Here is a 24224-nt window from a genome sequence, read left to right as displayed (position 1 = left end):
AAAACTGACAAGACACAGCTAAAGAATATTCACAGAATCCAATACCCTGCTTAATTCAACAGGGACATTTAAACACTGCAATCAAGATAAGAGAACCAGACTGTGCCATGCAGTTTCAGTAATTCTAACAGGGACAGGAATAATCATCAGGTTGTGCTGGTGCCTGTTACAGATTCTGTGTGTAATACAATGACATTCCTCAGTGTAGCATGGAAAGTCATGGTATTGTCCACCTTGATGCTCCCAGGTCTAGTTTTCTGGATCATAAAGATAACAGGAGGTAGTTACTAAAGCAGAGAGACAAAGATAGGCAACGGGACATGAGGAAGAAGTATGTCAGAAATATGTGCAAGGAAAGACAATCTGTTGGAAAGCTATATACACTTATGTACTTAATTTTGGCCCAGAGTAAATCTTCTCCAATTTAAGTTTTTCTAATTATAAGCTTCACATATAAGCTCCATAATATTTTACTAAGGACCTTGGATAACTTCAGGGTTTTTTTCTGCAAGGTCTAGAAAGAACGAGAATACTCATTCTCTACTCTGAGACCATGATTCTAAAGTTTGTATCTTACAAGCTCAGATAAGATTGCATCAAATGGAACTCAAGTCTGGAAACAGAAAAGGACTTTGAGTTATGTAGAACAGCTTTCTTGAACCTTGTTTCACCCAATTTTACCAAGAACAACACTCAAGTAGAGAAAGGAGAGGAAACATTTTCTCAATGTTTTAAATCTTTTGTCTCTCTCCTTCACTTCTAAGGGTGGACAAAGCCTTAGCACAAAAAAAGGGACTAACAATATCCATATACACATAAGGGCCATCACTGACGTTAAGCATTTTCTCCAGATATTAGGTAAGGATGCCAACTGTGTATCATAGCTCTGATGGCACTTTCCCTTCCACGAGACAGTACATCACTGCAGTACTGTTAAAAACAGCGACATCATCTCTGAAGCAAATGCAGAGCCTGAATTTTACATATTAGACCCAGACACAGTAGGGTTGTTCAGTAACCTGACCAAGCTATATTTGAAGGGTTAGCTTTCCTGCTTCTCCTTCCATTAGGAGCCATTTTCCTCTGAAGTCCTGCTGTGCAGGCACCATTCAAGTTTCCACAAATTGAAAATGCCTGTTTTGGAAAATACCACAGTACCACTCTCCACAGATAACCAAGTTCCCTGTAAACCTGATCACCGCCCATCTCCTCTGTTTCAAGCTACTTACAGTTGTACCAAAAGGAAAAAAAAAAGATAGAATATTAACAATTCATTCTAGTCCTGCTGACCTCATAGAGAAAAATAAAAAGAGAGGAAAAAAGAATTTCTAGAAAGCATTGAAGTGTATGACTCATTATTTAGCAAATATTGGGTCATATCTGCCTTTGTACTGAAAGATGCCAGGTCATTCCATCTTGTGCCAAGAAAATTTTTGCCTATTACTCAGCACCAAGCCTTGGATGCCAACTGATCAGGACCTATGAAGGCTCCAAATGAGATTGGTTTTCAGCAAGAATCTGCTCATGTGTAGAGAAGAGCAGCATGCCCAGTTTTCAGAAAACATCAAGTATGGGCTATAGCAGAGGAAAGGCTCTGATTACCAAAAGTAATTACCTCATGTCAGTTCTTTGTAGCATCATCTTTTATTGGGGTTAAGCTTGAGGGGGGGAAAAAAAAGAAAAAAAAGAAAAAAAAAAAAAGGGAAATGTCCATTCTGCCAAAGGACTTTTGCCAGAATAAACAACCTTAGAATTAAGAATGTCCCAGGGACATAGCTAGGTTATTCAGGTTGGGTGTAGTGAGAAATCAAACTGAGGAGTCAGAGCAAAGATTATTTACATTTCAATCTCACATTGCATCCTTTCTCCCATCTCATGCATCTCTCCTTCCCTGCTTCCATTAAACTCCAATTATTCCCCCTGATTCTACTTCTCTTATCACTCTGATTCCAGTACTTGCAACCTGGTCTTCTGCCTTTGATCTGTCTCAACAAAACCCATGCATGATTTTAATCAAAAACTCTCTATTCTAGAGATGAAAAGTGTGCAGCTGATTCCCTGTTGTTCTACAGTTTTGACACTAGAAAAAGCAAGATAAGGCAGCAACATCTTCTAATAGAACTTAGGAATTTAGAAAGAGAGCAAGATGACCCCAGTATTTGTTAACAAACTAAAAAAAAAATAAAAAGTAAGGTATTTTATAGAAATATTTTAATAAAGTATAATGATTAAGTTATATGTTATTTTGATTTTAGGCCTCCATTAATATTTTAAGCCCTCATTAGTTGATATCATTTAGATTATGCCTCTTTTTTTCCCCTTTGCAGAAATGCAAATGAGATACTTTGTGCATGTGAATTATGGAGATACTGACGTACTCAAAAGGTTATTGTGATCTTTTGTTGATTAAGAGATATGTTACTAAGATAAATGTTTCACTTGCTATTAATAATATATTTCAATGAAAAAAGAAAAAAAAACAAAAAAAATACGCAAAGTACTGTAATAAGGTAAGGAATACATACTTGCCATGGTAGGAGGCCTGAACACCTAAGAATGAAAACCAAAATTTAAGAGTGTCTTCCAGGTAATACCCTTTGTACATGTTGGCCGTATCCTTCTGTCAAATAAAAAGCGTGTGAAAGATAAGAAGCTCCTAGCAAGGCTAAACATTAATTTAATTAAAAAAATGAACTAATAATTTGCATCATGATTTCAGAAGAATTAAATCTGCATCTTTTTGTCATAGAGTGAAAATAAATGAATCAAAACCAGAACAATGCTACCTGGAGTCAAACTATCCCATGTATATGTGACATCCAACACAGAGGTACTGAATTACATTCAAGGTAAAAGCCATCTCTTCTGAGACTCCCTCAATCACATCCCACATTTAAAGGATTAAGCACAGACCCTGTCCCCAGGACTGACACATTTGCTGAAAATATGCTAAATAAACACAGTTTTCACCAACCAACCAAAAACTCCGCAGCTTATCTTGAACTCTATGCTTGCTCGGAAGACTTGTTTTAAAAGACATTGAGTGAAAAGGTTCAGAGCAGCCACAAACAACTATAATTTGAGCAGAAAGTCCTGGAAAGAGTACAGTATTTATCCCACCTTGACATACACGCATGACTGCAATTACAGCGACAAGGTGAAAAAGATAAACAAAGACTAACAACCTGAAATGGACTATGCAAGTAGAATGATGAACTGATGCATAAAAACTGTATCTAAACACATGCTTTTGAAATCCAGATCTCAGAATAGATGCATAAACAGTAGCTTGAGATTTATTTATTTATTTTTTTATCTCAGTTAAAAATAAAAAAATCCCTACTGACAGAAAAGAACAGGGAAGGTTCAGAGTAGATGTGAGGAAAAGGTTCTTCACCAGAGAGCTCTGAGCATGGAACAAGGCAGTGGGCTTAACTCAGACAAGATGTGTTTATTCCCATTGATGATTTATGGCTGACAGGAGTGCTCAATATGCTCACACAGAGATGCGGATCTGAGAAATCCCTTGAGCAATATGAGACAGTGGGCATAAGGGAAACACCCCTTCTCTTAGGCTCTCTTCTTGTTCCTTGGATAAAGGTACTTCCCTCAGAAAAATGAGGACAGTTGTGCTGGTGGGCAGGAGCAGATGGAGAGCAGAACAGTTGGACTCTCCACTCAAGGGTGTCTGCTCTGCCTAGGATATATGAACCTGCAGCTGTCTGCTCCTGCATTTTGGTGATGAAGTCTGGGCTAGCCCTGTTGTTAAGCAGCCATAAGGCCAAGAGGCTTCTGGGCTTTCTCAGGCAGCAAGGAAAGCATGCACAGACCCACAATGGTAGGCATCTTATTTTACATGATGTAATATGCCCTTACATCTACTTTGCTTCTTTGCTTCCAGCCTTTCAGTGTCAATTGTTCCCATTACCAGTTTCTTTGCGATGTTATCACATTTTCCTAAGAACTGATTTCAAGGCTATTTAGTGATTTCTGTGAAGCAGATTAAAAAAATAAAGTCAAAAATTTAAATGACAGTTCTCACCACAAAAATCCTGGGCTCAATTTCAGCAGTATAGTCCACAGTTGAATTTAGACCCACAAAAATAAATGTAACCTACATAAAAAATTAAATAAATGCTCCTATAGCAGCAACAGCAGCATTTTTGTAAGATGAATGGAAGTTGTGCTGCTTAAAGCATCTTTGGTACTAGCTGATGAGGAAAGGAGGAGCAATATCACACAGAGCCACAGCAAGGACTGGGCACAAGAAGGTCAAATGGCAGCTGAGGTAATCAAGCACTGCCACATGCTGTGTCACCCAGGTGTTGGGTGCAAGGCTGCATCAGCACATTAACAACAGGCAGCTGCAGCAGCAGGGATGCAGCCTCCCAACACGAGAGGAAATCAAGAAGCATAAGATGTTCCTCTGCAGCTCTAAGGTCACATCCCCAAAAGCACTGTCCACGCATTAGCACCCACAGGGTGCTGAGATTATAATCACATCATTTCCCACACACTTCAGAAATAGCTGAAATCGAAAGGGACCAGCAGGTCCTACTATTGAACACTGACTGCTGGTCAGCCTGCATACAAAAACTCTCTGTAGCAGCCACTGTACTGAAGTAGATAATATTTAGCAACTAAACATGCAATTATATTCTGCTTCATGCCAGCATTTATGGGGATGCAATGCTGGAAGATATGAGCTTGAGTATTTGTTTCATGGTTATCCAAGAGAAAACATTTATGTTTTCAAATATTGTTTTTCCCCCCTTCCCCTCTACGCCCAGTGTTTTCAAGCAAAAGAGGAAATTAATCTCCAATTGTTATTTCTTTAGACATCCACTCAAATATGAATTCACTCAGCCCTTTTGCAGTAAATACCAGTAGTCCATGTGTGAGGTAAGCACTTCAGAACTGGTAATAAAACCAGGGAATAAAGAGGCAGCAGTGAACAAGAATTGCTATGTACTTGTATTTGGAGAGCCAAATCCTCACAGAGGAGAAACATGTGCTTCCACTACACAGGGATGCAGCCTTTATGTAGACTCTTAAGTTAATAGAGAGAAAAGACAAGCCTTAGGTCAAGCGCTGGGTTGTAAATTGCACAGGAAGTGCTGTCAGAGCTATTTTCCTTGTGCTTTTGTATTTTTCAAATGACCAATTTTCAAAATAAATTGCTAATCATGCAACTGCATGAACAAACCAAGTTTGTTTATCCTCACATCAGTGAGCAAGGAGCTGTAAAAAGGTGTGACAGCTGCAGCATCTCCTCTGTTGTCACTGCTCTGCTCCTCCTGTGAGACAGGCAGGGAATGACAGCAGCGTAGCATAATCCTCAGGCAAAGAGCTATACACAAGCTGTATTACTCTTAAACATCTGTCAAAATCAGCACTCAGAGATGCTGCTTGTTTAAATGGAGAAGAGAATACCCCATTCCACAGCTGGACAGGCCTTTGCTGAAATAGTGCAAGCTGACAAGCTGAGATTTCCAACCTTAAAATCACCTGTTAGATTCACTTTGAAGGACACCACACTATAATTAAAACACAAGAAAATTACAGTTTGAGAATCAGAAGTCTAGTTTTGAAAGGCAAGGCTGCAAGCTTCATCCAAACTGAGAACTCCAGGGATGCACTGAGTTTTACTTGCAGGGCCACCTGATCTGGCTTAAGAAGGAATTGCTTCTTTTGCCTGCTACTCACAGAGAGTTTAAGCTTCCTTGTTGAGAAAGCCCCAATTTGTGAATCTGTTCTGATGAAGATTTTTATTTCTTTCATGGTATCACAGCAGAGTCAGTTTCCAGTCATGCCTCACCCAAAGTAAAATTGCATATGAAATCATCACTTATATAATAGAATTAGAACTGTATAATAGAAATAGCTACAGAGATCTGTGGAATAATGCACCCATACCCTACATGTTACATGTCTCTGTTAAAACAAACAAAAATCCAACATCATGGATGTGGTGGAGTCCAGCTGAATCCAACGTAGTAAAACAAATTCCACATTTTTTGTAGCAATTTAAAAAAGAAGAAAACACCAACTAATAAAAAAATATATTTGTATAGAAAAAATGATACTATTGCTTGAACAAATGAACCCAAGTGGAAAAACATGTAATTGGTTTTCTAATAGCAAACATCACGTGCTGAGATAAACCAGCTTTCAATGACTTCTATTTATTCTCTAGAGCTGAATTTAAGCTTTTTAATAATCTAGCTATCGTTTCTTAAGCCAAAACTTTCAGAAATAACAAACTGGCTCCCACAGACTGGCTAGCATTCTCTGCATCAATTCAAATCATACCATGCTGCACGCTCAAGATGAACACCAGAGTTAGGCCCAGGATACCTTTGCTGTCTATCTCCTATTTCCCTTCAGTTCAGTATTCTCTGTGCCATACAGTGGTACCTGGATGTTTTGTTGAACAGCAACAGATTACTGGTACTGTAAGACAGTGGCTTATATCAGTATGTTGCCTTCCGCCTTGCCTATGCCCTCCTCTGCCTTTTCTGTACTGTGCAGACCAGAGGTTGTTAGACAAATATTTCTGAGGTAGGACCGTTTATTTTGTCATCCAAATGTTAATTTTTAAAGCACCGTTAAGAGTATTACGTACTTTGACCAAAAGATGCACTATGAAAACCAGCCATGCTGAAAATTATAGCTGCTTGGGTAAAGGTTACCTGTGAAAATACAAAGCACAGTTGTAAGAGAAGTCAGGTGTCTTCTCACACTTGATAAGATTACAGGAGAAACAAGTTGCAAAACAACATTGGAGAATAAGTGAGAGCAAGCACAGCAATTCAGTTTCTGCTGCTTCCATTTCATGTGCTCGAGAGTCATCAGGGAATAAAACATCTGCCACCTTGACAATGACTTGGTTCAGGACCTCCCTGCCTGGCCCATCTGCACAGCATGCTCAGTCAGATGTTTCAAAGACCAGCAACGAAGGAACCATTTCACAGCATGAATCCTTCTACAGAGCAGCACCTGCAGTTTGAAATGCTGATGAAACTGGAGAACAAGAAAAAAACGCACCTGCAAGCAGAGACAGGTAATCTGAAGGGAGAATAGGGATGCTGCTACACTCTGTAGGGATGAGGTTGGGAAAGCCAGGTTCCAGGGTCAAGAGGTGCAAAGAATAATAATTGCTTCTATAGGTACATCAACTAGAAAAGGAAAGTCCACGAAGGCGTACCACCCCTTGTGTGCAATGTAGGCAGACTGGTTATCACAGACAAGGAGAAGACTGAAGTACTCAACTTTTTTTGCCTCAGTCTTCACTAGTGACTGCTCTACACAGAACCTTGTTCAGAAGGTGGGAACCGGGGGGGGAGGAAGGGAAATGCCCCTCCTGCTGGTTCATGACTGCCTGAGGAACCTGAACATCCTTAAGTCTATGAGTCCCAATGAGATGCATTCCAGAGTCCTGAGTGAATTGGCTGACATAGCTGTCAAGCCACCCTCAATGATATTTGAGAAATCACAGTGGCCAGCTGAAGTCCCTGGTGAGTGGAACAAAGGCAGTGTCACAGACATTTTTAAGAAGGGTAGAAAGGTTGATCCGTGGAACTACTGATCTGTCAGCCTCACCTCCGTGCCAGCTAAGATCAAGGAGCAGATCCTCCTGGAAGCTATGTTAAGGCATACAAAAGAGAGGGAGGTGATACGAGACAACCAGTATGGCAACACTGAGTGCAACTCCTTCCTGACCAACCTAAGTGGCCTTCTATGAGGGCCCGACTCAGTTCTGCTTTCACCTTTGATAAGCAATATGTTATAAACATACATCTTTTCTATACCAATTTACTAGGCTGATCAGTCTACAGATCTGCAAGTACCTGCTAATAAGGAGTACAGAAACAGGAGTACAACGTTTATCGAGAATCACACACTGAACAAATACTGTTGTTAGGACAACAGATTTTGACCTCTAGAGCTCATTACTCTACATATATAGTGGAATTAGCTCTGCTCAAATTTAAGCTGTTTCCTCTATCGTTCTGTAGACAATGTTTTTTTTGTGTGTTTATTTTTGTTTCTTTTTTTTTTTTCCTGTCAATTCAAAGAGCTCTAGCAACACAGGATGAAATTGGATATATCCAACCCTGTGCAAATGCTCGCTGTCTTTCAGAGCCATATAAATCCTTGTTAAGGCATGATAACATGCCCCTGCACAAGGGAAATATTTAATTTTTTGCTGATTTTTTTAAACAAAAATTTAGATCATTGAACGATTTGGAGTTCAGTTGGTGCAACTACAGCAGCCGAGATAATTTATAAAAGGTAGGCATAGGGATAGGAGAGGTGCAGAAAGAAGACACTCAAAAATGACAGAAGACCATTTGGATGGAAATTTTTATGAAAGAAAAGGTGTGAGAATATCCAAATCCAAATATATAAATAAAATTACATGATGTGTCAAGCAGGGAAAGAAAGAGAGAATAGAAAGGAACAACTCGATCTATTTTCAGTGGAGCTCACCTTCAAAGAAAAGCTGTTATGGTAACTCTGAATGCTCTGGCAGTTACTGCACATCATCAGGGCACTTAATTATATACTTCCTTTAACAAAGGTGTAGATCAGAGGATTACTCGCATACTTTAAGTATACACTTAAATGATGGCTGAGAGAATTTGTGTGATCTACTGCTTCAAGTCCTTGTGTTCAGCTGCATTTTCAGAAATTCTTCAAAATTGTGTATTTTGATACATTTTGTTCCTTCTTTGTTCAGCTGTTATTTTTCCTCTCTCTGCATGCACCTCAACACACATACACAACATCAGCTAGATGGACATGGTTGTCCCTTCTGCTTCTATGCAGTAGTTCCATGGATTTGGGAGCTTTTAATTACTCCCAAAACATCTCATGAAGTCTCAGCACAATTTCCCATCTTTTGAAAATGCTCATCCAGTTGAGGGTGAATTGACAGGAAAAAAAAAAAAAAAAAAAAAAAAACACATCACAGTGAAAGTTGGTGGTTGAATTTTTTTTTCCTGTTTTAACTCTGCACAGCTTATCCCTAGACTGTTCCCTGTCACCTAATGCTTGAAAGGTTTATAAGAAAAACAGCAGCAAACAGAAATAGTTGAGGTTAAAAGCTTAATTTTTAAAAAATTTTATCTCTAGCGTGGAAGTGATTTTTAAAATAATCTGTGAAACAAGAAGAATTGGCCTCATACCCAACTCTGTCTCCCAAAGCAAAGAGGTGTTGAGTTTCTCTGAAGCGACTGTAACAATAATGGTTTCTAATTAGTGCCGCTTGGCAGGTTTTGGTTCTGGCAGCTTCTAGGAGTGTGGAATTGATCTCTTAGAATAGAAACACTAAAGATTCAGCCTAAGAATACATGCTGCCGCAAACACCAAGTGCTGCAAGAACAACTTGAAAGTGCTGTGTGTGTGCAAGCCTGCAAGAGAAAGGGTGGCCAGTGACCACAGCTAGGACCAGCTCTGGCTGCCCCGTGCACACAGTCTGGATGTGTTTGTAGAGAGCTACCTTGGATCTGGTGATGCCTTGCTTAATTCTTTCAAAGCTGTAAGCATTCATTCAGTAAATGTTCGTGGTTCTTGGCATCATGGAGTATTCTCCTGTTTAAACGCTCAATGTAGAGACAAATATTGCTCACTCCAGTACTAGAGATTATAGGAGAGCACAGCCTGGACAGCACATTCAGCACCGTCAAAATACATGGCAAGGAGGTCTGACACTTTGTTCTGACCCTTCTTTTTATCCTAGTGCTAACAGTTTACATATGCAGTGTCAGCAGTGTGTTTGCCAGTGGCTTCCACCACGCTGAAAGTGCTGCTGCTCCACTGTAACAGAGCAACTCCTGACTCATCCCCAGGCACAAGAAGCAGATGAAGCCACTGATGAGTGATGACTGCCTTCAGTTCACACCAATTTTCACTGACCTTCCTTTTACATTTGAGTATCTGCTAGGAAAAAAAAAAGCTCAGAATAGCAGAGAGCCATCACTATTTCTAAACATACCTTTAAAAACCATCACCCCTGTGAAGAATGGAAAAGGTTAAAACTCATCCAATTTAGGATACTACACACTCATCAAGCTACGGAGCCTACCAAAACGACAGACAGGACTCCAACAGACCTCACTGGCATAGGGAGATAATGCAATTCATGACAGAAAATACATTAAGAAAAGCAAGTCCCAGCAGATAGATGCAGCAAGCTAATGGAGCTGGTGACTGCTGAATTTATTTGGGTTATTGTTCAAATTTTCTGCTTCCCACATCACTGCAGTTCATTTGAAAACACTCATATTTTCTCACCAATGCATCAGGCTGCTCTACTAAATCCCATGCACTCCTTTGTCTCATTTGGAGATATTTGAACTTAGTTTCTGCCTGTTATCAGAACAAGATTAAGAGCAGTTAAATGGTGAAACTTAATGGCCACCATCCATGCCATTTCCAAAAAAACATAAAACAGAAGCTTCCCCATGTTTGCAGGTCACTAACAAATTCATAAATTCAATTTATTACATATGTATCTCCAGTCTAGATTTTCCAGTCTATGGGCCGAACACCATTGTGCTACTCAGTAAGTTCAGCTCTCACCAAGTCTGCCAAGAGCATTGCTGCTCAGTGTACCAGAGTTGCATCCTCTCTGCTAAAGAAATACCAGACACCTATACAAGCAAGATGCCTGACATGAATGTAGCACTGCTTCAGCCCTAATTTCTCTTAACTGCCATCTGTAGCTATTTGCTGTGTATAATAGGACCCCAGCTGCTGCTGCAGTCAACTATGTTGTTGATGCTGGTTCATCTTTGTAATGCATGTGAATGTGTTCATTTGCAGTCATCTTACAAGTCTGCTTTTTGCATTCAGCACAGATGGAAGTGTCTGAGATTTGCGCCCTTTGTGAATCATTTAGCCCATATCCACTGAAAATGGAGTCAATTGATACAAACAAACCCAACTAAAACTAAAAACACTTCATACAATTAGTCTCACAGTTAATCGGCACATGAAATATTATTTTCAGTCTCTCCTTAACCCTCTTTATAAAGTATGTACATAGACTGTACAAATGAGAACATGAGCAGTTTCCTCCTTTCCCTCCCCTGTCAATTTTCCTACCACGTCTCCTAAGAGAAACTGGAAAAAATCAATGGAATTACAAGTCAAACCAAAACATAGTCTTTTCCGAATTAAAAAAAAAAGACCACTAAAAGGTCTCCTCTTGTTCTTCAAAGAGCTGTTTCTATGAATTGCAAAGTGTTCTCACCTTATCAGTGGCAGGCTTTGGGATATGACCTTTTAAGTAAGTGGACATTCCTGCTGACATTACTGAACAGCATACACGTGCTCCGAGTGCAATAAGTGCTTAAGTGTTTTGTTGGATTGGAATCACTGGTTTTAGCATCTCTGACAGCAATTACAGCCTGAAACAGCAGCCTCTCCCAAAGTGCAGTATTCACGCTTGACCAAATCAGTTAGTCCAAATCTCTGCAGAACTTTCAAAAGCTTTGCTGGCACAGAATTTTCTGCTACAGAAAACTTGGAAGTGGAGTGTGCACTGTCACTGGAGTGATAAGAAATATGCAGGGATTCCTCATTCCCACTCCTCCCAAAAATGATCTAATGTGGGTGCACCAAGCAGCTAGCAGAAAGACTTCTCCAGAAAACGTTTCTCATCTCAACTGCTAATGACATCCTGGATGAGGACAGTATTGATTTCCATACATAGAATAACATTTTGCAACATCTGGATTATGCAGCTGGTCTCTGGGTGGGTGCCATATCACAGCAAGGCACTGAAGTTTAACTTCAAGCACCTGAGACACCTTCAGCAAAACTCTGATTTGCTCTTTCAGCTTTCTAATGTCTGACTTCTATTTACAATAAGGCAAGACTATCTGGAGGAACTAGAGTGACAGAGAAATTCACCTTAACCTCTGGAAGGAAGCAGAGCTGAGTAAGTTAGTGCCCTACTATTCAGTACATGAGCAACCACTGAATTGTAAAAGAATGCCCACATATTCCTAGCTAGCATAATTAGTGTTTGATGCTACAGGTCAAAGAGTTTTTGTCTCACAAACTTAGTCCTGCTTTTGACAAGGAAAGGTTAAATCACAATTTGCCACATGATTTGCCTTAGAGTTTTGTGGGGGTTTTTTTGGCAAGCACAATTTTTAAAGAAAAAAAGTAAAATAAAACCAGTGTGTCTGCCTAAGCTTACATCAGTGGTGTTAAAGCTTCCAAATCAGCACAGATTCTCAAAGCACAAACACAACCCAAAGGTCTGATGGTCTCGGCAGTTAGCTTTCACAGAACATAAATGTGTACACAGGCACACACACACAAGCTTTTGTTGAGCAGCTAGCCTGGGATCTGTTTTAAAGCAGTGGAAATAACCTACAAAACCCACAAATCTAAGCCCTTTTGGGTTTAATATCTTCAGAATACTTTGCTGAGAGCACACAACTAATAAAAGCTTTGAATGCCTTGACCCTCGAGACAGAAAATACATTAAGAGAGAAGTTGGAAAACAGATATGGAATTATTCTGGGCTCTGGTTCCTCTATTCTGTACAGCAGACTAGAGCAAGTCCTAATTGTGCCTCTTCTAGCATCCAGAAATCTCATTAGAAAGGAATTAAGAGGAGCAGCAGCTATGTCTCAGATGTCTGGAGATGTGCAGCAGCTCTGTTCACCCAGGTGATTAGATTTCCCAAAATACCAAGCAAATCCTCCACACACATACATCAATTTTGCAGCATAGACATGAGCAGTCTGTATCTTTGGGAAAATATGAATAGTAAATCAAACTCATCTTAAACTCAGTTTACTATGGGTATTCCAGGGCTTTCCAGAAGTTACACAGCTCATAACAACATACTTTTAATACAGAGGCATGACAGCCTCAGACTTCTCATACTGATAAGGGGCATAGGCAGCTACAGAGCTTCTTCAAGGTACACCAAGACCCACTGCCCTGTTTTGGGGAACACAGCAGACCTGAACTACTGCCAAAACAATGAAAGAGACACAGCGACTGGAGTGATCATTGATCAGACCTGAAATACCAGGAGAGTGATACAGAACACAAAACCAACGAAGTCTAAGTTCTCTTTATTACGTGGTCTTGCTTTCTGTACCAAGTTTGTTCATGTTTCTCTAACTCCTTAAATAGATCAGAGTCATGCTTTCTAAAATTGTCTACAGTAAAAAAATCCTCAACACCATAATAGAAATTCAAGATTAAAAAAAAAAAATAATCTACTTTTCTTCACTGAAATTAAACAGAGTTCTATTTACCATATTTCCCAGATCCCCAGTTTTAAAAGAGCTCCTGAACACATAGATAAATACACAAACTGTATGTGAGTAAGACAAAAACAATTCTACAGAATTGAGCATGTTCTCAAAGCTCTTGCTCTTCTCTGTTCTGTATGTAAAAGATCATTTATCTGATCATTACAGCAGTATTTTTACTACATGTACATACACCCAACTATAAACATATTGCAAGTTGAAGTCTATTTTGCATTCTGAGTATGAAACAAAAAACACAGAAGTCATTTAAGGGAAAGGTAAATTGCAAACACAAATCCTGAAAAACAGATAACTGCTATTATGACTGCAGGTGCTGTTCAGCTAATATCGATTTGTATTGTACTGAGGACCATGACATCATTTTTTTCCTCTGTAGCTTCCCACTGCGTGCCTCTATTTTTCATGTTGAATAGATGTTCCAGCCCTGCTCACAATGTTATTAACTCTGATACAATTTTTACTATTAGCTTCCCCAGCAGAAATGCTTTAGCCTGTTCTTAGGCATAAGATGAGGGAGGGGAACAAGTTGCCACCAAGCGTCTGATAGCAAAACCCAGACCCCTGCTTTGCTGCTGAACATTTCAACACCAGAAGCAATGCACAGCCACCTCTGAAAAGCACTGAATGCTCTTAGCCTGGACGCAGTGCTCAAGTCCCCCAAATCAGGCTTCGATGCTGGAAGCTGAAGGCCCTACTTGTAATAAGAGGCTACTTTCTCAGGTTGCCTAGACTACAAGAACACTCTGAAATCACCGAAACAAGCCATACACACACCAGTCACACAGCTCAGCAGCAACTGAACATCTTTGATGGTATTTTGAGGGACACAGGATTACTTTAATTAAAATCTGGATTCAAAATGAAAAAAAAAATCTTAACTAATAGGCTTTCCCTATTAGCACAAGTGACCTGACGGAAATCAATTAGAGCACCTGCAGAGCAGGGGACAATGAAGCCTCCACAGCCCAGTACTGCTGAGCACACAGATGTGAAAAGGCTTATTTTAACGAGGGATTTGTCAGAGTCGAAAGCTGTTCTTCATTACATACTAATAAATGTTGTACAGCTGAGCTGTTCAGACACAAGAGCCTGAGCCGGCCAGCCTAACTTTTGTGCTGTACCTACAGTGCACACATTTGTTAGCATTGCTGCTCTGACAATCTCCAATCTTCCACAACAATTTTTAACAGCAAAACATTATCCTTTCTATGGCATCTAATAGATCTTTTAGAGGGCATTACATTAATCTTTCTGCTAGCACAAGAAATAGTTTCAGGGCGTCCAAGGCACAAAAGCAACTTACAGGAACATAGCCTGAAGTGTCCTATAATTCACTTGGGAGGCAAGCAGTGTTTTCTTGCCATTAAGGATCTCAGTTTAGGTCTGCCTATTTTGTCGTGAAGTATTAACCTGACATTCACAAGATAAAACACAAGTCCTGCTGACCACCACCACCAGGACACTAATGAGTAACAGCAGAGAATCTTTAGGAATGATCAGCCTTCTCCTCTGCTCTCATACACCCTCCACACCGAGGGTCATCTCAGTGGACCGTTTCACCAGAAAAGCCACAAAAAGCACTCCAAAAAAAAGGAGGAAAAGATACAGCAGAGAAAAGAAAGTGGAAGAAGAGTGGTACATCACTTCTAGAAGTGACATGGCGGTTAAGTGCCTCTGTGATCACAGATTTGGAGCATTGCCTGGGTCAGAAAGAGGTGCAAAAGGCCTATCAGAGGGGAACAGCAAGGGGTAAGAGCAGCATCTACAGCATACAGCAACATAAAAACATTTTCTTTAGTAGTGTCCAGGAAACCCTCTCCTATAATTCTAAGACAGCTACACAAAAACCTCTTGGAGTATGCCTCAAGACCTCAGCCCAGGCACCTGCTGGGAGAGCCCACAGTTGCCCTGTCTGAGCAAGCCCCCTTGTTCACCATAACAACTGCAAACAGATTATTCTTTGCCATTTGTTGATCAAACAACAACCAACCAGCTCCACAGAATCAGGAAGACATGGACACAATTTGATAGATACTGTTGCAGTAGCAGTCTGTAAGAGCAAGATGTATTTATACAGGAAACTTATCCTGTGAGGATGAAGCACAGCCTGGTGGAATATACAGAATTGGGGTAAAAGATGTATGAAACATGACAACAAGAGTAAGGCAGAGGCTCCAAAGGGTGGTACCAGTCCCAGTTTTGGCACAGTGCACTCCCATTACTAGAACAAGCTGCTGCAGTACTTCACCTCCACTTACAGAACAGGGAGACAGGGTCTTAAGGAGCAGAAGACAGATAAGCAAGCTCAGCTAGCAGCATTACCAACAAGCCTGGTGGGCCCCTGCCTCACCTCTTAACAATGGGGGGCATCTTTTGGCAAAAATTCAAACTTGGATCCAAATAATCCTTGAAAACAAACAATTTCATCCATACATAGAGTTATTTACATGCACAATTTTGTGTTTATAGTCACACACTGATAACCAACAATAGAATGGGAACAGCACAAAACTACACCAGGGGAGGTTCCAACCTGACATTAAGAAAATGCTTGTTTGCCATAAGAGTGGTCTAACTCTGGCACATGCTGATAGCCCATGGCTGCCAGTGCTTTGGCTTCTGGGCAATACCCTCAATAATACACCCTAACTTTTGGTTAGCTCTGAAGAGGTCAAGCAGTTTGAACTTGATGATAGTTAAAGGTCTCTTCCAATGGAATTATTCTACTCTAGATAGAAGAAATCATTGTGGTAAAACATGAAATGGATGCTCAATATGCGTGATGCTGTCTGTACTGTTTGTCTGTTTAAAAATCTAATTCATTTGGATTCACAAGATGCTTTTTGTCTTTGGGTGCTCTATAGACCTGAGGTGCTTCTCTGTACATTGACCGCCAATATTCACAAACAACCCTTGAGCTGAAGCCCAAACTTAGCCATGACTCGAAACAACTTGGCCACGCAGACAGGAGCATCTCTGCATACACCAGGCCAGAATCTGTGTGGCAAAGACAACTCATACAAACACAGATGCGTGCACAAACGTGGAAGCGAGGAAAAGAACCGAAAAATCAGATCTCCGCTTTCTATTTATAGCCCACAGCGAGAGGCAGAGACGACACTGTGTTCGCCTCCCTCCCCAGCGTGACGGCAGCGGAGCGGCCCGGGGGATGCGCTCCAGGGCCGGGCGAGGAGCGGTCCCACCGCTGGACGCTGACACCTGCTGCACCCGGCAACTTCAGAGCCTCCTCTCCCCGATTTCTTCCTCCTTTCTTCTTCATTTTATTTTTTCCCCCCCTCTGCCACTTCCCTGCTTCCCGACGCGGCGCAGCCACTCATCTCTCGCCTCCCTACGCTCCCCCTACGCCGACGCCCCTGGCAAAGGGAGCAGGAGCGGGTCTGCGCCTACCTGCGCGGCCATGAAGGAGAGGTCCATGCTGCTGCCGCCGCTGGAGCTGCTGCCCGAGCTGCCGGAGGTGCTGAGGCTGCTGCCGCCGCTGCTGCCGGGGGCGGGCGGGGCGCGGGGGCGCGGAGCGGACGCCGCCTCCCCCAGCAGCGGCGGGCGCGGCCGCGGGACCGGCACCGGGACCAGTTCCAGCTCCGGTGGTTCCCGGTTCGACACGGCACGATGCGGCACGGCACGCTGCTCCGGCTCCAAGAGGCGTGGGCTGGGCCGTCCCGCCCACACAGGGCGGGGGGCGGCCGCGGGCAGCGCCCGCGTGGAACACCGCCGTTCTCGGGTCAGGGCGAGTGGGGAACGCCCCTGCTCTGTAGCGTCTTGTTCTTTTCTCAGGGCTGGAGCTTGGTGGAATTGCCCTGCAGCTCGTGCTCCCCAGTGGATACCGAGATAGGGAGGACGGGTCGAGGCACGGGCGGTGCTGGGCAAAGCCGGAGAAACGCTCTAGGGAGCAGGTGCAGCACGGCTCTCTCCGCATCTGCTGATCCTTTGCATGATACAAACCCCATGAGATGCACTGACTACTATATCCTTGCTTTTCTTGCCTAGCTAGCAAATCCGTCTTTATTGTTTTTGTTTGTTTGTTTTCTTTCTTTTCTTTTCTTTCTTTTTTTTTTTTTTTTTAATATTCAACAGTGCACCTTCTAATACCACTGTTGAAAAGAACTTGTGACACTTCATAGAATCATAGAATCTCCAAGGTTGGAAAAGACCCACAAGATCACCCAGTCCAACCATCACCCATCATCAATACTTCTCACTACACCCTGTCCCTCAACACAAAATCCAAATATTCCTTGAACACCTCCATGGTTGGTGACTCTACCACCTCCCTGGGCAGCCCATTCCATTGCCTGACCACTCTTTCGGAGACATCATTCTCAGACGTTTTCATGACTTAGCTGCTACAACTTCATCTGTAACTTCTCTCCTCCTCAGTCCAAAATTTACCATTCAACAATTCATCGCAAATAAATTTTATGCCTTTTGTTATATTTTCTCCTGAATTTCCAGATACTGCCATTTTGAGTAAAAATTCAGTGAACTCATACATTGGGTGGCATTGAAAAACCTTTGACACCAACTAGAACAGAAGAATAATAAAAATGGAAATTCTTACGTGCTGAATTTTTTTGTCCTGAGATTTTTTAATGTCTTTCTGTTTTGTGCTGGTTTCATCTCCAAGAATAAACCATTTTGAGATATCTTTACTACTTCAGCTTAATAGAGGGACCTGAGGAGAGTATGAGTGTAACGTCAATAGAGGAACTAATTGGAGACACAGCTTTGCTGTGGGGCTTTAAAATGGAGAGGAATAAAATAGCACATACATCTGTACTGTGAACTGTGTGCTCTTGGGTTGGTATAATGTTGTGCTGTTGCAGCAGGTGGTGGTGAAAGGAAGCTCAGCTGCTTTACATCAGTGCTTTACTTGATTGACTGCTAGAGCACCTGCCAAGAATGCTTTTATGTCAAGAGACCCATTAACTCTAACAAGTAAAATCCAAAAGAGACAGTGCCACTTTATGAATTTTTAAACTCAGTTCTGTAAATAATGAAATTGTCTACTTGTGGATTTTCTCCAAAATTTTGAAAGAATGTTGGTGTGTGCATCAGAAGCCATAAAGTAAATTCAAAATCATTTTAGTCCTTATCCAGATAAATTTTACATGGGATGTGTCTCCGCATGGTGAAAGCAGCCAAGGCTGCCTGCATTTGCAGTACCAGCTATAGTATCATTCCATTAGAAAAAACAAAATAATTGAGGCTTTAAAGTTCCAATGACTTCTACATTTGGTTAATTTTTTGAAGCATAAAACAGGCAAATCTGGGAAGGAGCTCAGTCTAGTCCATGCACTAAAATGCAGCCAGTTACATCTACAGTCCTCTAAACAAGGAAATCTCTTCTTGAAAGCATCCTGTGAACAAAACTTCATTCTCTGTCAGGCAATACATAGCCTTACTCCACTGGCCATTTCCTAAGGTTGTGTCTATCTGTGACACGAAGAGGAGTATTTTCTCTGGGACAACTGCTTGCCTTCTGAGACTATTGATGGGCACTATATTTGTCTTTGTCTGATCTTATGATGCCTTGTCCATTTTCTAAAAACACTTAATGAGGATTGCTAGTGGCAAGAAGATTGTTCAGTCAGATTTTCAAGTATTTTACTGTGATATTCAACAGGTTCAGGCAACGAAGTCATCCCCAAGAGGTTCCTAAGTACGTAACAGCATAAGATTCTTGCCTGTAACTGGCCTTTTAGTGGGTGATGGCTCATCATTGCTTTGGATTTCTTGGCATCAGTTTTTGAATAATTTTGCCTTTCCACTGAGAAAATGACCCACATTTACAGTAGTCAATTAATATACTTCTGTACAATTATCTTTTTACTCTTGGTATTTCAAATACTGATTTCCTCTTCCTTGTCTCATGTAGTTGCTTACTTCAGGAATACATTACAGAGAGATCAGGGGGAAAATAAATGTGAGTTTTTCATGTTTCAAGTTTTAATTTCCATGCTGACTTTTTTTTGGGAAAAAAAATCTGTAAAAAAATGGAGTTAGTGAAAGCAAGGATCAATACAGAGGAGAGTAAGTAGCTGATTTCAGTTTCTATAGCACAAGCTTACATAGTAATATGGAAAACCTCTGGCTGTTGTGGATACAGAGAAATTCCTATTAGGTTAGAGAAAGAGGCATTTATTGCATACAGCGACACTGGAGAGTGGTACCCATCATCAAGTCTTTATACTTTTATTGATAATATAGATAGAAGGTGATGATATCTGTTAAGCACCCAGAGACTTCAGTTAAAGTGATAGATCATAAAGTCATGCTAAGGCTTACTGCTTACACCAGCTGATCTGCTTGTGATCTAACCACGAGCATCCATAAAGTCCAATGCTGGATTCATCTAGATGCCACTAAATAGTCCTATTCTTGATCTCAGCTGGGAATTTGGCTAATCTATCTTGGGAGATAGCGGCAGTCAAAATCAGTCTAGAAGGGAAATTGTCCCTTTACGCTATTTAAACTATTCATTTACTTCTTGTATTTCTTAGCAAGGAAAGGAAAGGAAAGGAAAGGAAAGGAAAGGAAAGGAAAGGAAAGGAAAGGAAAGGAAAGGAAAGGAAAGGAAAGGAAAGGAAAGGAAAGGAAAGGAAAGGAAAGGAAAGGAAAGGAAAGGAAAGGAAAGGAAAGGAAAGGAAAGGAAAGGAAAGGAAAGGAAAGGAAAGGAAAGGAAAGGAAAGGAAAGGAAAGGAAAGGAAAGGAAAGGAAAGGAAAGGAAAGGAAAGGAAAGGAAAGGAAAGGAAAGGAAAGGAAAGGAAAGGAAGGAAGGAAGGAAGGAAGGAAGGAAGGAAGGAAGGAAGGAAGGAAGGAAGGAAGAAAGGAAGGAAGGAAGGAAGGAAGGAAGGAAGGAAGGAAGGAAGGAAGGAAGGAAGGAAGGAAGGAAGGAAGGAAGGAAAATCTTCAGTTCCCACTACTGATTACTATTTAGATTATTATTTTTTTCTTAGAACAGCACAGATCTGCACTAATTAAGATGAAAATAATTTCTAAGGTAAAACAAACTATTTGTTACAAGCCTTTATTACGTTAACACAAAAATACAAAATTTTGTTTTTCCTTCTTCCCCAGAAATGAATTGTGGATGGAAATTGCTTTACAATAGCTCTGTAAGTTCTTCTATAAAGCAAGTATTTTAGACCATCTCTCTTCTAGTAGTGCTGATGGAGAATTTAAATTGAGATCTGGCAGCTGTGTTGTCAACATTTTGTTACAGCTTTCCCGTCAAAACTATCTAGATCACTTAAATAGATTATGTCATGATTTGCTGTTGTTGTGGACAAGCACAGTAGCTGACAGCTAAAACTGCAAATACAGTTGTATAACATTACTCTTAAAAACAAGCTAAGATACTCTTTAATTAGCTTTAAAGCTGTTTTCTAAAAGACCGCATTTTTATTACAGCAGAACATGACTGCATTAGAGAATAGCTTGGTTTTTCAGTTTTCCTGGGGCATAGTAGGAAATCCTCTGTTGCTCTGAATGTGTGCATAAGCTCTGCCTTTGCTTCGCAAAACAAACTTAACAAAACATGACAACTGAATCTTGCTTCTGAAGAGGGTTTTAAATGGGTTTGTATCTGTGCAGCCCTATTTACCATATGTTGTATTTTGCTACCTAAGACAACACAATACCAATTTTTAGGTTTGTATTATTTAAATCTTAAATGTATATAGGGAGGATTAACTTCCACTATGGGAAAGAGTATTACGTTGGCTTCTTGGTGGATTTTCAGTGTATGTAAATGCTATTTTTATTGAACTACAATATTAACCTACTGCTGCCTTATTGCAGCAGGTTACAGTCACACAAGGCAATTAATTCTCTTAATGAAGAATCAGCCAGTGACACGTGGTATCCCATCTGGAGACAGTGCACATTATCTCTGACAGACCCCAGCTGTTCAAGTTAACATAAAGGAGGCCAAGGATGCTGAATTTTTCATACATAGTCTGCTTGAAATCCCTTCAGAACCATTTGACTTCTTTCTCTCTGTTCATTCAGAAATCAAATGATTAATCAGAAAATACGTTAATTTTTCTAACAGTGTTTTGTCCTTCAACAAAAACCACCACCACCAACAGCATCACCTGCAAATTAACACCATGCAGCCCTTGTCTTTCAAGCTGCTATTTTCCCTGAGTGAAATCCAAGCACCTTCCCAGGTCCATAGAGAACTGCTGGAAGACAGTTATACTATTCAAAATGTCAAACTAGGCATAAAGCTGGTTAGAACTGTCCGTTAATTAAGAGTAAGCACAGATTATGTGCTTAAAGAAATACTCCTTTCTAAAACACAAGGCCGTGAATCCATGTCGCAGATCTTCTGTCTCCAGGTCCAGTTGCCTGTCACTAGAGAGGATAACCACAACTTTTCTTTCATGAAGATAATGTGTGAGTACTGGTCCATTTTATAATCTGCTGGAAGAGGTTCCCTATTTAAAATAATAGGATGAAGGATAAAGACAGGAGAGGGAAACTACCTATCAAGTGACCTTACCAAGACCAAGATGGACCAAACAGGCCCTGTTTGCTAGAGTAATGTATTCTAGAATAGCCTTTGAGCAGGGAGAAGACCTACTCTTCAAACCACTCTAAAGGCAGTTGTCTCTGCAGAAGGGTATGTAAATCAATGAGTGAGGAAGAAAGAACTTGGAGGGATCTTCTTGTAGATCAATGTTTAAGGCAATCCTATGTGAAAAAAGCAGACAGAGTCCCAGATCCTACTGGCAAGATGTCTGACCTGATGTCAACGGTTTACGGGCTGGTTCGGCCCGGTTCCGTGACTAGAAGGGCGGAGGGATCCGCAGATCCGCGCCCCCCGGAAAAAAAAAAAAGAAAATAAGGGACCCCGAAATAATTGAAAACAGTGGCAACAATCTGAGGTAAAACAAAGTAATTTACTAAATATGGTATCAACAGAATTTTATAAGGAGAGAGAATGTGAAATTGATGGTGGATCGGCCTTACCACAACGCTGAGATGAGAAGCGCAGGCAGAGAAGCGCAGGCGAGAAGCGCAGGCAGAGAAGCGCAAGCGAAGCAGCGCAGGCAGAGAAGCGCAAGCGAAGCAGCGCAGGCAGAGAAGAGAGCATCAGGTGACCTTGCCGGGAGTTATATCTCCTCGCTGACCGCAAAGCCCCCTGGGGAAACGTAGCTGCTCTTCTCCGCTGGACAGGCACCCGGAACTTGAGCATCAGCAGTCAAACCCCCAGTACATTGCATGATGTTATGATGTGGAATACCGATAATGAAAAATCATGAAACCATGACACCTGACAAATAAAACAAAAACATATTTATTTTTAATATCTTTATTTTTTTAAGGCTGAAGCAATGCCTGTATTCTCAAAATATCTCAGTAGTCATATGAGAATAGGCAACGTTGCCCAATATATTTGGTGTGGGATACGTCCCTTTTTATGCATCTGAACTTCCACGTTAGCTGTTATATACTAAAGGCCTCACTCATACATAATTGTCTGATGAAATAAATTACAGCCAAATAATTTAACAAAAAAATTAAGTTTGTAACTTTGTGTGTGAGCCCCAAATCCCAGCAGTTGCCCACACAAGAATAATAGTCAGCTGTTACTCTCAAATTACTTGTGGGCACAACAATATTCCTCCCAAAAGAGTTTTAGATTTAAAACACCTCTGAAAACAGTATCATTAACAGAGATATGAGCTGTAATAGTGCTCAAATTCTCAACAATTCAAGCTTTTATCTTCATGTAAAATTTAGCTCTAATGGGCAAGAATACTCCTAAGATCCAAGAGATTTCCTCTTGTACTGCTGGTGTTGCAGCATTACAAGCTAACAGTCCGCATCATGATGGCACAGGGGAGCAATGCAGAGGAAACTGAATGTAGAGAGAGAAAACAGAAAAGAAAGCCTTCAATTACATTCTAGCTCCTGGTTTCCTCTGTGGGACAAACAGGTTCTCAGCCCTGCAGGAATCAGCACTGCCAAGGAATCCCTGCTAGACCCCTGGCTGCTGTAAGTCTTAAAGGTATTGACATTTGTCTCGTTGTCTCATTTATGTGATCTGAAAATGCAACTGAAGCAGCAAAGACTGAGAAATCCAACTGCTCATACTAGCTATCTTTATCCGCCTATACTCTCCCCTGAGTCTCACGTGTGACTTCCCATAAGAAGGATGGAGCAGCATCATTGGCAGCAGGCACTCTCAACCTTGAAAGAAACAGAGAGAAGAACTGGGAGGAAGAAGTGGGAAATCAATTGGTAGGGGGAGGGGGAGTTACTTAGCCTCAATGGAGATACACATATTTCTAGGGGTTCAAATCTCTCTCTTACAGCCCTGGCTCTGACAATTTGTTGTACTAATGGTTAGGTTAGAACACAGCAGAGATAATGTAGCCTCTCTTCCTAATTACAGTATTTTGCCGTGGAATCATTTTTCTTAGAGATTTTCTGTTCAGGTAATGGCTAAAAATTAGTTTATTTCATGTTAGAGAACAGAGTCATTTGTTACGGATCTGGCAGTAATTTAAGAGGAAGGAAAAACAAGAAAATGATACATACTTGTGTATTATTAAAAGCTTATAGAGAGAATTATCACAATGTGAATTATGTTCTGAGCATGAAAAGTAAGCACATACAGAACCATAATCACCTTCCTGGAAAACCAACTGACTGCAAATTTGTTGACATAATACTGGGATACTGATTAAAAGTGTTGGAAGGGGGCATATGGCCTTGAGAACAAGAATTTCTTGGTTGTAGTCAGAGTTCTGTAGGGAATAGCTTTCAAAAGAGATACTCCTGTGAACCTGTTAACCTATCAACTTTCATTTTAGATGATAATTCAAGATCCAGAAGAAGACAAAGCGGCACAAAATCCCTCAGTGCCACATCTACTCTATTCTT

At 40.9% G+C, this 24224-nt stretch overlaps 1 protein-coding gene across 1 annotated transcript in view; it reads right to left on the bottom strand.

Annotated features, from left to right (window-relative positions):
- Positions 1-17089, bottom strand: part of C5H14orf132 (chromosome 5 C14orf132 homolog) — a 46958-nt gene extending 29869 nt beyond the window's left edge. The window contains exon 1 of the mRNA XM_010711884.3: positions 16719-17089. Coding sequence (XP_010710186.1) covers positions 16719-16745 — 27 coding nt within the window. The 5' untranslated portion in view covers positions 16746-17089. The remainder of the gene's footprint in view (positions 1-16718) is intronic.
- Positions 17090-24224: the final 7135 nt, after the last annotated feature.

Source organism: Meleagris gallopavo, chromosome 5 (assembly GCF_905368555.1).
Source record: "Meleagris gallopavo chromosome 5, MGAL_WU_HG_1.1, whole genome shotgun sequence".
In the NCBI taxonomy this organism is placed as follows: Eukaryota; Metazoa; Chordata; class Aves; order Galliformes; family Phasianidae; genus Meleagris; species Meleagris gallopavo.
The sequence above is the reverse complement of the archived record's forward strand: the minus strand, read 5'-3'. Positions and strand labels throughout refer to the sequence as shown.